Source organism: Odocoileus virginianus, chromosome 21, assembly GCF_023699985.2.
Source record: "Odocoileus virginianus isolate 20LAN1187 ecotype Illinois chromosome 21, Ovbor_1.2, whole genome shotgun sequence".
Classification (NCBI taxonomy): Eukaryota; Metazoa; Chordata; class Mammalia; order Artiodactyla; family Cervidae; genus Odocoileus; species Odocoileus virginianus.
Genome location: NC_069694.1, coordinates 5,329,516 through 5,343,488, shown reverse-complemented (window position 1 = coordinate 5,343,488; position 13,973 = coordinate 5,329,516). Strand labels below are relative to the sequence as shown.

Sequence of the window (13,973 nt, the reverse complement as noted above, 5' to 3'; positions counted from 1 at the left end):
CACTGACTTGATGGACATGGGTTTGAGTAAACTCCAGGAGTTGGTGATTGACAGGGAGGCCTGGCGTGCTGCGATTCATGGGATTGCAGAGTGGGACACAACTGAGCGACTGAACGGAACTGAATGGAAAGAGAAATGGAAGACAGAAAGAAGAACCAGATGGAAATTTTAGAGCTGAAAAATATATCTGATGTGAAAAATCCAATGCATAGAATTAAGAGCAGATTAAACTTTGTGGAAAGCATGATCAGTAAACTCAAGTAAACATATGACTGCAGAAAGCATACATACTAACACTAGAGTGAAAAAAGACTTAAAAAAAAATGAAGGGAGCCTTAGACATGTGGGACATTATCAAGAGAATTATATCAAACATGTAAGGAAGAAATAATAACCAGTAGTATACAGACTTTCAAATACAGAGGAGAAGGAAACACTTTTCATTCCCTCTAATAAGGCTAGCATAACCCTGATTGTTTGCTGTTTAATTGCTAAGTTGTATCTGACTATCTTGCAACCCCAAGGACTGTGGCCTGCCAGATTCCTCTGTCGTGGGATTTTCCAGGCAAGAATACTGGAATGGGTTGCCCTTTCCTTCTGTAGGAGATCTTCCTGACCGAGGGTCCAATCTCCTGCATTGGCAGGTGAATTCTTTACCACTAGGCCACTAGGGAAGACCACCTTAACCCTGATGTAAAACCTTAAAGATACTGCAAGAAAAAAATATGGACCCATATCTCTCATTAACATAGATGTAGATATCCTTTAGATATAATCAAATTGAATCTAGCAATATATAAAAATGATAATACATCATGATCAAGTGAGTATTCTAGGAATGCAAAGTTAGTTTGATATTCAGAATCAGTAGAAGATTAATATACAAAAATCTGTTGCATTTCTACTGTCAACAAACAAATGGAGAATGAAATTTTTAGTAAATTCCATTTATAATATTAAATACATAGGAGTAAATTTAGCAAAAGATGTGTAAGATTTTAACACTGAAAACTTAAAATATAACTGGAGGAAGTTAAGACCTAAGGAAATTGATAGAGATACTATGATCATGGATTGGATTACTGCATTAACATGTCTGATTGCCCTAAATTAATTTACAGATTTAATATAATCCAGCAGACTTTTTTTTTTCGGTAGAAATTGACAAACTGATTAAATTCTAAAATTTATATGCAAATGTAAAGAACCTGGAATATTCAAAGCAATCTAAAAAAGTTTTTTGGAGGATTTTAAGACTTATTTCAGAGCACAATAATTAAGACAGTAGGGAATTCCCTGGTGGCTCAGACTGTAAGAATCCGCCTGCAGTCAGGAGAGACAGGTTCCATCCCTGGGTCGAGGAGATCCCCTGGAGAAGGAAATGGCTACCCACTCCAGAATTCTTGCCTGGAGAATTCCATGGGCAGAGGAGCCTGGCGGGATACAGTCCATGGGATCACAGAGTCGGACACGACTGAAGAACTAACACTTTGAAGGTCTTGGCATAAGGACTGACAGATCAGGAGAACAGAGGAGAGGGTCCAGCAGTTACCTCGTCAGTTGATTTTTGACAAAGGCACCAAAGCTGAAGAAAAGAAACTCTTCAACAAATGGTATATGGGGGAAATGGGTATTCACATGAGTGAAAAACAGAGGACCTCGGCTTATACAAATGCCTTCATGCTTTATACAAATTTAAGGTGGACCCAAAAGTACCAGCTAAAACTATGAAAATACTAGAAGAAAACCTAGGAGAATATCTTCTAGACCTTTGGCTAAGCAGAGATTTCTTAAACAGGACACAGAAGTAGAACCATAAGATAAGAAAAACTTCATTAGAATTAAAAACTCTTACTAAGGACGCTTTTAAGACAATAAACAGGCAAGTTGCAGATAGGGAGAAAATACTGGTGAAGCTTATAATATGACAAAAGACTGGCATCCAGGATAAATAAAGAACTTCTGTTTTGTTGTTCAGTTGCTAAGTCACGTGTGACTTTGCGAGCCCACGGACTGTAGCGCACCAGGCTTCCCTGTCCTTCACCAGCTCCCGGAGTTGCTAACATTCACGTCCACTGAGTCAGTGATGCCATCCAGCCATCTCACCGGCTGCTGCCCTCTTTTGTCTTTACTCTTTCCCAGCATCAGGGGCTTTTCCAGTGAGTCAGCTCTTCACATCAGGTGACCAAAGTATTGGAGCTTCAGCTATAACTCAGTATTAAAAAGAAAATCTGATTTTTTTTAAAGGCTGAAGATTTGAAAGGTACTTCACAAAGATACATGCATGTAGTTGATGGACACAAGGAGGTGTTCAGCACTATTCATCATCAGGAAATGGATACTGACACCCAGACAGGACCTCTCTACACATCCACTATAATGATTAAAATTTAAACGCCTGACAGGCAGATGTTGGGTTAAGCTGTAGAGCACCCAGACCTTTTAGATATTGCTGGTGGAGTGTAAAATGTTACACAGATACAAACCGTACAGTCGTGTCTGACTCTTGGCAACCCCGTGGACTGTGGCCCACCAGACTCCTCCGTCCATGGGATTCTCCAGGCAAGAATACTGGAGTGGGGTGCCATTTCCTTCTCCAGGGGATCTTCCCAACCCAGGGATCGAACCCAGGTCTCCCGCATTGCAGGCAGACGCTTTAACCTCTGAGCCACCAGGGAAGCCCGTAAAATGTTACAACCACTCTTAAATTAGTCAGCTTCTTGTAAACATATGTCTATTGTTGGACGCAGCAGTTCCCCTCCTAAATATTTAACCAGGAGAAATGGGAACAAAGGTCCACAAAGACTTGTGTAAGAATGTTTATAGCACTGTAAAGGTGCTGTAGTGGACAGAAAATTGGGATCAGCACGAATGTTCATCAACAGTGGAATAAACAAATTGTGGTGTACTCATACAATGGAATATTATCTAGCAATAAAAAGAAAAAAATGAAATTCTTGTCTGTAACAGCATATTTGCATCGCCAACAGTATGTTAAATAAAAGATGGCAAATACAAAAGAGTAGTAATTGCATGATTCCATTTACATTAAGTTTTAGAACTTTGACTTTAATTTTTGGAGAACAGGATTAGTGATATCTTATTTTTATAAGAATAAATACGGCCCATATTAAATTTATAGAACTTCTGATATCTCACACTTCATTGCACAGCCAACCTGAACATTAACTATTTTAAAAATAATTGAACACTCACTGACTATTTTGTAAACATTATAAACACACACATATATAGTGTGAATTGATAATGAGTATTTCAATTTTAGTATACCAGTTTTTAAATTATATATTCTTAATTTACTCTCATTCTCTTAGTTTAATTTATTGAAAAGCCGTCATTTGTTTTAAGTAGTTTAACCCTGTTTTCCTTTAGAATCAAGTAGAAAAAAAATTTGTAATATTCTTTGTTTTTAGGATAGAATTTCCAGTATCAAAACTTAAATCTGGTATTTATTTGTTTTAGTCATTTTCAGGGTGGTAAAATCTCCATATATTTTACAAAAGAAAATGTTTCTATTAAATGCATGGTAACCTACAGAGAAACCTCAACTGTGAAGAATTTGGTTATCTTAAAAGTTTACCTATTTGCTACCATGCTGAAAAAATGAAAAACCCCCCAGCTTAGTCGAATAAAATTACATATTCACTCAGAGGTTTTGTATTTTTATTAGATAAATAATTTTAATAAGGTAATCTTCAGATTTCTAAATTTACATCAAATTAATAGAAAAGATACTTAGTGTAAACATGATACTGAGCAGTTCCAGTGAATCAGTCTTTTTTAACAAAAGATATGATCAAAAAAAGATATAATCAAACATATCAAATAAACAAAGGAAGAAAAGATGAAGGCAAGGGAGGAAGGAGAGAAAGATGGTAACCAATATAAAAGACATTTTTTTCATGCAAAATTTTGTCATTTTGTCATGACTTTTTTTCCGTAAAGAAATAAAATTTTTGTTGTAATTAGTCTTCCGTCTTTATTTCCTCCTTCCGTACTCCGGACAGTCACTGCAGTGTGTACACTGATACCTGTACTTCATGCACATAGTTTTGGAGCTTTACTGAAAATGTAAATGTGTCATAGAATAGAATAGTCCCTCAGTCATGTCTGATTCTTTGCGAACCCATATCTGTAGCCTGCCAGGCTCGTCTGCCCATGGAATTCTCCAGGCAAGAAAATGAGTGGGTAGCCATTCCCTTCTCCAGGGGATCTTCTCCACCCAGAGATCAAACCCAGGTCTCCTACATTGCAGGCAGATTCTTCACCTTCCAAGCCACCAGGGAAGCCCAAATGTATCATGTGTATACACAAATTGTACTCTTTAAATGTTTTATTTGTTCAGCTTATACAAGTTATTCTTCCTGTAAAACATTAGGTATTACAGGCTACCCTAACCCTGCTTAGACATGAGTTCTTTCAGGCTTTTCCCTGTGCTTTACATTGTATGTTGTTACAAACAATTACAAAGCACGAGTTCTTTTGTACATTGTTTCTAAACTTGCTTTTTTTCCTTTCACTGAATGTTACGTGTTGGAGCTTTCAGCATGTCAGCATAGAGAGCTCTATCCCAACGCTATTCTTTTACACTGAGGTGGAGGAAGTCTACTGTTTGGTTGTACCATGATTTATTTTGCCATTCCTCATTGAAGAAATTTTAGGTTGCTCTCTTATTTCTCATCTTTATAAGCAGTGGTGGTTTTTTTTTTGGTGTCAGACTTTTTTTTCCCCATTTATTTTTATTAGTTGGAGGCTGACTACAATATTGTAGTGGTTTTTGCCGTACGTTGACATAAGCAGTGTTTTTTAAAGCCCTTTCTGTTCATCGTTATGGCTCAGCGGTAGGCACTGGAAACCAGAATTGCTGGGTCAGGGGCCTGCGTGTGCTCAGCGTCTGTTCTCAGCCTGTGTCCTCCAGGCTGGCTTAACCTCATCACACTCCCTGTCTTGCTAATGACCATTCGCTTTTCTTCCTTCCATAGGCCTTACTCGCATTGGGCATCAGTAAGTCTGTTCAGACACCAGATCCTACTCATCCGTAAGGACTCTGTCTTTATTATGTTTTCATTTGTTTTGCCAGTAAGTCATTGAATTATAGATAATGTCCTGAAGTTTTATGTACCTGCAGCTTTGTGTTAAAGATTTGGTCCTTTCTTCTGCTGTAGTATCTAAATTGCAGGATTCAGCTGTTGTGTCAAATTCAAGATCTAATTTGAAAATGGAGTTCAAATTATTTTTATTCTTTGTAATGTAACATAAGGATCTTGTCCACTTTGTATTTGATAATTAATAACAAAGCACATATTTTGATCTTGGAGTTGTTTTAGTTGGTCAAAGGAAATACATATATTTCATGAACTAATAGGCCACTCTTAAATTTTAGTGATAATTTCTATTAAATTTCTATTAAATTACATTAAATGTGCTTAATGTATTTTAATCCCCTTATTGTCATTTGGAGGTAGTATTGTTAATGTTTCAAAATGACTTATTTTTAAAGGAAATGTGCTCTAGCACATATTGTTTTGAATTATATTAGTTATTTGATACAAAGACTTGCTACTGCTTCTACTAATATAACCAGTTAAAATTTTTGGATTCTACATGTGTTTTTTTCTTTTTTTAATAAGCTTCAGTAATAGAATTTGAGAAATCAAATTTGCCTTAAGGCAAAAGAAGTACACTTTTATTTCTGTATAGGAATCTGCCTCTGTGCTTTATACATCTTGAAATCCAGACACTCCTGTTTTCTTATAAATAATAGCATATTTTGAATATCCTGTAACTGTCAGTAAGGTTGTATAGGGAACAGCTAGCTTTTGAGTCTGCTAATTACACATGATTACATGATTATAGCATTTTACTATGTCAAAAAAATTTTTTTCCGACCAGTTTTATATACCAAAAATTGTAAAACAGGGTGAAATTGAAAATTTTTAGGTGTGTAGATTTCATAAGATATTTTCAACAATCTACTTTAGTGCTGCCTGATAGAATTTTCTACAATAATAGGGATAGTTTTGCATGTCTGTTCAGTATGCTCGTCACTAAGCTGCATGGGGCTGTTGAGCACTGGAAATGTGGCAGGTGCAATCGAAGAGTTATGTTAAAATTTTAGTTAGTTTTACTTAATTTACATTTAAATAGTCTTATGTAGCTAGTGACATATTGGATAGTGCACATCTACATAATTAAAAATTTCAGTAAGAATATACAAATTCCTTGAAACACATAAAATGAAAGTAATGCTATTTATTTTAGATTTTAAATTATATTAAATATTTATAGTTTATGTGGGGAAAGCTTTAAGAGAATGTTAATTTTTCTAAATCAAGCTTACAGAACACTGTCACATCTATAAACTGTTAATTTCCTATGGTAAGATTACATATTTGCAAAAGGAATTAAATAAAAACAATTCTAATTAGGATTCCCAGCAAGAATGCTGGAGTGGGTCACCGTATCCCACTCAGAGGGTCTCCCCACCCCAGGGGCTGAGCCCGTGTCTCTCACGCCTCCTGTTGACAGCAGATCCGTTACCACCGCGCCGCCTGGGGAGCCTTTACATTAAGGCTCTGGTTCAAGTTTGCATCTGCTCTAGGGGTGCCATGTTTGAATTTGGGGGTAAATTCCCAGAAACTTGTGTTATCAGTGAGTGATTCTTTCCCTCTTACATTATCTCATATTTTTAAATTTATTACTCATTATTGTATTGGTAGATACAGTAATACAAAGTAATGCACATGTTGACCAAAGACTCTTAAAAAAATAATTGAGATTTAACAAAAAAGTTGTCATCAAATATCGAGAAAACTGAATGTCTTAGTCTTTTAATAATAGTAGTGAGTTACTGTGTGTAAATTCTACAGAATTGGCAAAAAGTATCTAGCATCAAATTATAGGTGATATAAATTATGTAAGGCAGTATTGAATTAGAAACTTCATTACAAGGAAATTGAAATGTTATCCTCTTCATTAAACATCTGAATACATTTTAAAAATAAATTTTATCTGTTTGCGGTATTTAAAATTGCTGTAGTAAATCAAAGCAAATTATAAGAAAGAGGGATTAGCAAATACCTGAATTAAATCACATGCACTTTATTTTTATATAGTTTCAAAGATCATGCAGTTTTTTCCACTTTATATTTTACTTTCTGATTAGATTTGAGTTTAGCACTTACCTTTTACTTACCTATAAAATCATAACATCTTGATACTGTAACAGGTTTTTCTTCATTGAACTATTAAACATTTTGGATGGAAATCATTTATATTTCTTGTAAACTATTTTTTATTTTTCAGGTATGGATTTTCAAATATGCGCTATATTGCTTCACTAATTAGTGGTGTTGGTATTTTCATGATGGGTGCAGGATTATCTTGGTACCATGGAATCATGGGACTGCTCAATCCTCAACCAATAGAATCTCTTCTATGGGTAATTTTCTCCTTCCCTTCCCCCTCAGTTTTAAAGTAGTATAAAGTAACAAGTACAGTAGAATGCCTTTGTTATATTAATGTTAAAGATTGGGACTAAATATACCGTCTTGACTGTAATATAGGATTATGTACCTGTGTGTGTTGTTTAGGATGTGACTGAACCTGACCTCTAAATCCCTGTGATGTTGAGCAAGAGTATCTGTTTAGGTACAGTCGTTAAGCACTGCATCCTTGGTTAAAACTTTGGACAGTTCTATTAATTTCTTCCGTTACTAAAAGCAGAAAAACTAGACGACCTCTGTTGCGTTTTAGTACTGAGCATAATCTGTCAGTAGTTAAAATATCCCTTCCCTTGTAGTAGTCACATGTGAGAATTTCTCCTAAAGCGTCTTCTTCCCCACATTCCGGTGGAGCCTCCCCTGGGGGAGTGGGTGTGTGGCTGCCTTCTCTATGTTCGCCCCTGAGGGCTTCGGTTCCTCTCTCCTGCCCCCGGGCGCCTCTGGCAGCGCTGAAGGTAGAGACGGGCACCGGCTTCATCTGGCACTGGCGTCTGCTGGCCTTCGTAGAGACCTGTGGCTGTCTGTTTTCTTCTCATGGGAACTTCCTGGAGGTTACCCTGCTTGGCAGCTGAGACAACAGCTCCCGCGACAAGTGCAGATTGGTCCTGTGGCACCCCTGTCGGCTTTTGTATCTCACGGTGTAGTTCCAGGCTGTTTCTGCTGATGTTGCCAGTAAGATTCAGTGGAAGGAGCCTAAAATTGAGATAGGAAAACCTGTATTCTAGTTCTTATTCCAATATTCTTTCCATGTACTCAAGCAAATCACATAGCTTTGGGAAATCTTACTTTCCTTAACAGAATGAGGAGAATGTTGAAGGGGGTTCAAAATTTTTAAACCTCTATTTCAGGGAAGGCTGGGGTTCCAGAAATTCTATATTTGAATTTTTAAATTTCATATAAAATTTTTCATTTGAATTTCATATAAAACTTTAAAAAAATCTTGTCTTTTTTTTTCTGCATGTCTTGGACTAAAGCACAAAGCTGTTCTTGATCGTTCAGTTCAGTCGCTCAGTTGTGTCCGACTCTTTGCCACCCCATGAACCACAGCACACCAGGTCTCCCTGTCCATCACCAGCTCCCGGAGTCCACCCAAACCCATCTCCATTGAGTTGGTGTTGCCATCCAGTCATCTCATCCTCTGTCGTCCCCTTCTCCTCCTGCCCTCAATCTTTCCCAGCATCAGGGTCTTTTCAAATCAGTCAGCTCTTCGCATGAGGTGGCCAGAGTATTGGATTTTTGGCTTCAACATCAGTCCTTCCAATATGAACACCCAGGACTGATCTTCCTCATGATGGACTGGTTGGATCTCCTTGCAGTCCAAGGGACTCTTAAGAGTCTTCTCCAGCACCACAGTTTAAAAGCATGAATTCTTCAGCGCTCAGCTTTCTTTATAGTTCAACTCTCACGTCCATACATGACTACTAGAAAAACCATAGCCTTGACTAGACGGACCTTTGTTGGCAAGGTAATGTCTCTGCTTTTTAATATGTTATCTAGGTTGGTCATAACTTTCCTTCTAAGGAGTAAGCGTCTTTTAATTTCATGGCTGCAGTTACCATCTGCAGTGATTTTGGAGACCAAAAATGTCTGCCACTCTTTCCCCATCTGTTTGCCATGAAGTCATGGGACCAGATGCCATGATCTTAGTTTTCTGAATGTTGAGCTTTAAACCAACTTTTTCACTCTCCTCTTTCACTTTCATCAAGAAGCTCTTTAGTTCTTCACTTTCTGCCACAAGGGTGGTGTCATCTGCATATCTGAGGTTACTGATATTTCTCCCGGCAATCTTGATTCCAGCTTGTGCTTCCTCCAGCCCAGCATTTCTCATGATGTATTCTGCATATAAGTTAAATAAGCAGGGTGACAACATACAGCCTTGACGTACTCCTTTTCCTACTTGGAACCAGTCTGTTGTTCCATGCCCAGTTCTAACTGTTGCTTCCTGACCTGCATACAGATTTCTCAAGAGGCATATCAGGTGGTCTGGTATTCCCATCTCTTGAAGAATTTTCCACGACTTATTGTGATCCACATAGTCAAAGGCTTTGGCATAGTCAATAAAGCAGAAATCGATGTTTTTCTGGAACTGTCTTGCTTCTTCGATGATCCAGCAGATGTTGGCAATTTGAACTCTGGTTCCTCTGCCTTTTCTAAAATCAGCTTGAAGATCTGGATGTTCACGGTTCACATGTTGCTGAAGCCTGGCTTGGAGAATTTTGAGTATTACTTTACCAGCATGTGAGATGAATGCAATTGTGCAGTAGTTTGAGCATTTTTTGGCATTGCCTTTCTTTGGGATTGGAATGAAAACTGACCTTTTCCAGTCCTGTGGCCACTGCTGAGCTTTCCAAATATGCTGGCATATTGAGTGCAGCACTTTCACAACATCATCTTTTAGGGTTTGAAATAGCTCAGCTAGAATTCTGTCACCTCCACTAGCTTTGTTCGTAGTCATGCTTCTTGATATCTTTATCTAATTCAAGAGTGTCTGCGATTGTAAGGAAAATGGTATTATTTTCCTCCCCCAAATTGATTACTGTGTATAACTGCTGATGCATCTGAATCAGGACTGAGAAAGAATTCTCTTGATACTGGGCATCCAAACAAAATTGAGAATTAACTGGGTATGGTTGGGGATCTTACTGTACCCACAACCCTAGATTTCAAATGTTTGTGTTCATTTTGAAGTTAAAAACTTTTTTTACCAATTAAGTAATAATTCTTTTATATCATGAATTAACTTAGGTCATGGTATAACATTCTACTCTGTGTGTGTGTATATGTGTGTGTATATTACTCTTCCAGGTATTAAAAAGTGAGATGGTCATCAAATTTTAACTCTCGTTTCTTCTTATGAGACACCATGTATCTCATTGTCCTCATTTGAACTATTTCCCATCAAAATCCTTATCTGATTGGGATTGAATTGATGTTTCCATCCATTAAGCTTATTACACATGGACTGTTATATAATTCTTTAGTGAAATGTTAACTTTTGCTTTATTTTAATATTTATTTCCTAGGCATACTGTATTTTAGCGGGATCATTAGTATCTGAAGGAGGTACGTACTATCCCAGAATTTTGTTATTCTTAATAATCTACAGTCCATTTTTATAGTTTGCTATTAATAATAAGTTCTCTTGGTTAAAGAAAACTGTAGAAATAGGAATAAAGTTTTGTCTCCTTTGAGGGAGGAAATTCTTTGTATAATGTACTATGTTGATTCCTATAATGGATGGGGCCAAATTTGGAAAAGCTGTTTTTGTTCTTGTTCTTAAGTATCATATCATGCTCAGAACATTTGAAATGGAGTATAAAAACATAACTATATACTGAGTTTTTAAGAATCAGGCTTTAGTAATGTTAACCAGGGAAGACTGTCCCTTTTTGTGGTATGAGTATTTTTAAGCTTTTGAAAGTTTGAGCTATAGCAGTAATATGACAGGGAAGTGCTAATACCATTCATGAAACTGCCTAATCTGCTGCTCTACTTAAAGTATGTTTACTTCTGAAACATTGTCATTTTCTATGCATTATCCCTTCATCTTTGACATTCTTGTAAAATGTTGATAATACCACCTGCCTCAAAAGGTTGGGGGTCTCAAAAGTGATTGTGCTTAGCGTGGTACCTGACAACTAACCCCATAGACAGTAACCTGCACCAGGCTCCTCCATCCATGGGATTTTCCAGGCAAGAGTACTGGAGTGGGTTGCCATTTCCTTCTCCAGGGAATCTTCCCGACCCAGGGATCGAACCCAGGTCTCCCGCATTGCAGACAGATGCTTTACCGTCTCAGCCACCAGGGAAGTCCTAATAAATTAAGGTTCTTGTGACAGTAATGATATTTAAATTATGGTAGCTGAAATTTTATTATAAATGATTAACTGGCAGTCTTGATAATGGCTAGTTTAATATAGAACTTCTCCTATTGATAGCTCTTAGATAGCATTAAAGCATTGTGCCTATTTATTTATCTTTTGAGATGCCATCTTTAAAGTTTGGAGGCATGAAGTTTCTTCCATCTGATATGAGTGCTTTTCTTTCAGCAACACTTCTTGTTGCTGTAAATGAGCTTCGTAGGAGTGCTCGGGCCAAAGGAACGTCATTTTACAAGTATGGTATGTACTTTAGAAATGTAGGTGTATTATATCATCATCTTTATTTGCCTAAAATCACCAAGTACTGTTGCTTTGTTCCACATAGATGTGCACAAAATATGTCTCAATGTCTTCCCTATGTGGCTTGTAGTGTAATTTGAATAGGAGTGCTTTATATTTGGTTTTAACTTACGTGGACTACAGTATTTCTGTATATGCTTATGTAACTTGAGAAAGTAATTTGACTCTAAATATCAGTTATTGTTAACATTTAAATCAAGTAATTATGTTTATATTGAACAGTTTTAAAAGTCAGGATCTCATGCATTTTTAATTTTTTTTTTTTATGGCCATTGTGCACAACCTGTGGGATTTCAGTTCCCCAGCAAGGGATTTAACCTGGGCCATAGCAAGTGAAAGCCTATAATCCTAACTGCTAAGCCACTAGGGAACTCCCTTTTAATTCAAATTAAATTAAGTTAATGGACATTTTATGTTGCCTGATAATATCAAATTAAAATTTCAAAAGTTTCTTTTCTTGTCTCTACCACAATGATTAAGTAATGGAGAGTCGTGATCCTAGTACAAATGTCATATTACTGGAGGACACTGCAGCGGTGTTGGGAGTGACAATAGCAGCCACTTGCATGGGCCTTACCTCCATAACAGGTAAATATTTCTCGGATTACGAGTGATTTGTTTGTACTACTTAAATAATCCTTTAATATGTGGGAATTTTCCTTTATATCATTGAAAAAGTTTAAACCAGTAGATTGTTAAATGTGAATTTCATACTAACCGTTTGTTTTTATAAGACAAGTAAGACAGTAAAAGTATTCAGATTTCTGAGTTAGAAATTTCTCTTAGAAATAAAGAAAACTGCTAATAGAGCATTTCTATAATGCTCTAAACCTTTCTAGCTGTGACTTAGTAAATTACACAACTATTCAGAGCTTTAAGTTCTTTATGTGTAGAGATATTGGTAATACTTGTGCTAGTGACCTTACAGGTTTGAGATAATATATGAGAAAGAACTTTAATAAACTCTAAAGTTTAAAATAAATACACATTGTGGCTTACCCCTTTGTCTTTTTCCGCTATTAGTGCCAATAATAACTGCTCTTGCTCTGCCGTCTCCTTGATTCTTCAGTTTCCTCCATCCTCACTCTGGCAGCTAGTTAAATGTTTTTAAGGCCAGTGCAGCACAGGTGAATAAGAAGACAGAAAAACCATTTTATTTTTATTTTCTAAAATAAATGAATCAATTATTATGAAGAAACTCAATTTCTGAGGTTGGAATTCTCTTGGAACGGTATTTCCATTCATACCTGTTTGTCCTAGCATATTTAAAATATTTTAGGTGATGAGCTTCCACTGTTCTGCAGCGTTAACATAGTCTGAAGTATGAATAGATTTTTCTCATTTTGAATGTGCATATTGAGACTAAACCAGCATTTTATGATGTTCACTATGATCCAAAATATTCCTAAATGTTTTGATTGTTTTTCTAGTTGACCTTACCATTTTAGACACTTTTTAGACATAAATAATTTCTTAGCAAAATGTAAGGCTTAAGGAAAGTATGACTTGATGAATAGGTCAACTTTTAATAGAGGGATAGGATGGGATCAGGGGTGGGAGGGAGGTTCATAGGGAAGGCATATACATACTTACGGCTAATTCATGTTGTTGTATGGCAGAAACCAGTACAATATTGTAAAGCAATTTTCCTCCAGTTAAAAGTAAATTTAAAAAAATCAAGATAAAGGAAGATCTCTTTCTACCAAGTATGTTTTATTATATCCTTCATTAAAAAGTTTCACAATAATTTTTATTTAATTACTTAAGTCATTTACATTAAGTGACATGCCCGGAAATAAAATATTTTCCAGCTAATAATTCTGTTTATTATTATTGTCATTCAGTTATTAATACTGTATATTTGAAAATAAAAATAATTAAGTTTATATTTCTAAAGAAGAGCAGTATTTAATTTGAAACTCTATAATTACAAACTTCCTAATGGATTATGTTTTACAAGTGGATCATATTTGTACACTTTAGTAGTACAAAATAAGTCATGCCTTTTTAGTGTTATATTTTGACTACATGTTAATAAAACTAATGTAAATTGAGGGGTTTTTTTTTAGTAAAGCATGTATATTAAGCATTAAGGTAGTTAAATTTAATACTGACATTTGATCTATGGAATAAAAGGCTTAATTTATAAAAACCTTGCATGTAAAATTTATTATAGAGATTTAAAGTATAATATTTATTGATGTCTGTTAATAAATATTAACCTATACATTCAAAGATACTAAGTCACCTCTTCTTATTGGTTCTGGAA

General features: G+C 36.0%; 1 protein-coding gene across 5 annotated transcripts in view; it reads left to right on the top strand.

Annotated features, from left to right (window-relative positions):
* The window catches only part of SLC30A9 (solute carrier family 30 member 9), a 74,218-nt gene that overhangs the window by 38,777 nt on the left and 21,468 nt on the right, over positions 1–13,973 (top strand). For all 5 annotated transcript variants that reach the window (XM_070451957.1, XM_020888256.2, XM_070451959.1 and 2 more), the window contains 5 exons: positions 5,004–5,059; positions 7,327–7,462; positions 10,547–10,586; positions 11,573–11,644; positions 12,185–12,292. In XM_070451957.1, the coding sequence (XP_070308058.1) occupies positions 5,004–5,059; positions 7,327–7,462; positions 10,547–10,586; positions 11,573–11,644; positions 12,185–12,292 (412 nt within the window). The remainder of the gene's footprint in view (positions 1–5,003; positions 5,060–7,326; positions 7,463–10,546; positions 10,587–11,572; positions 11,645–12,184; positions 12,293–13,973) is intronic.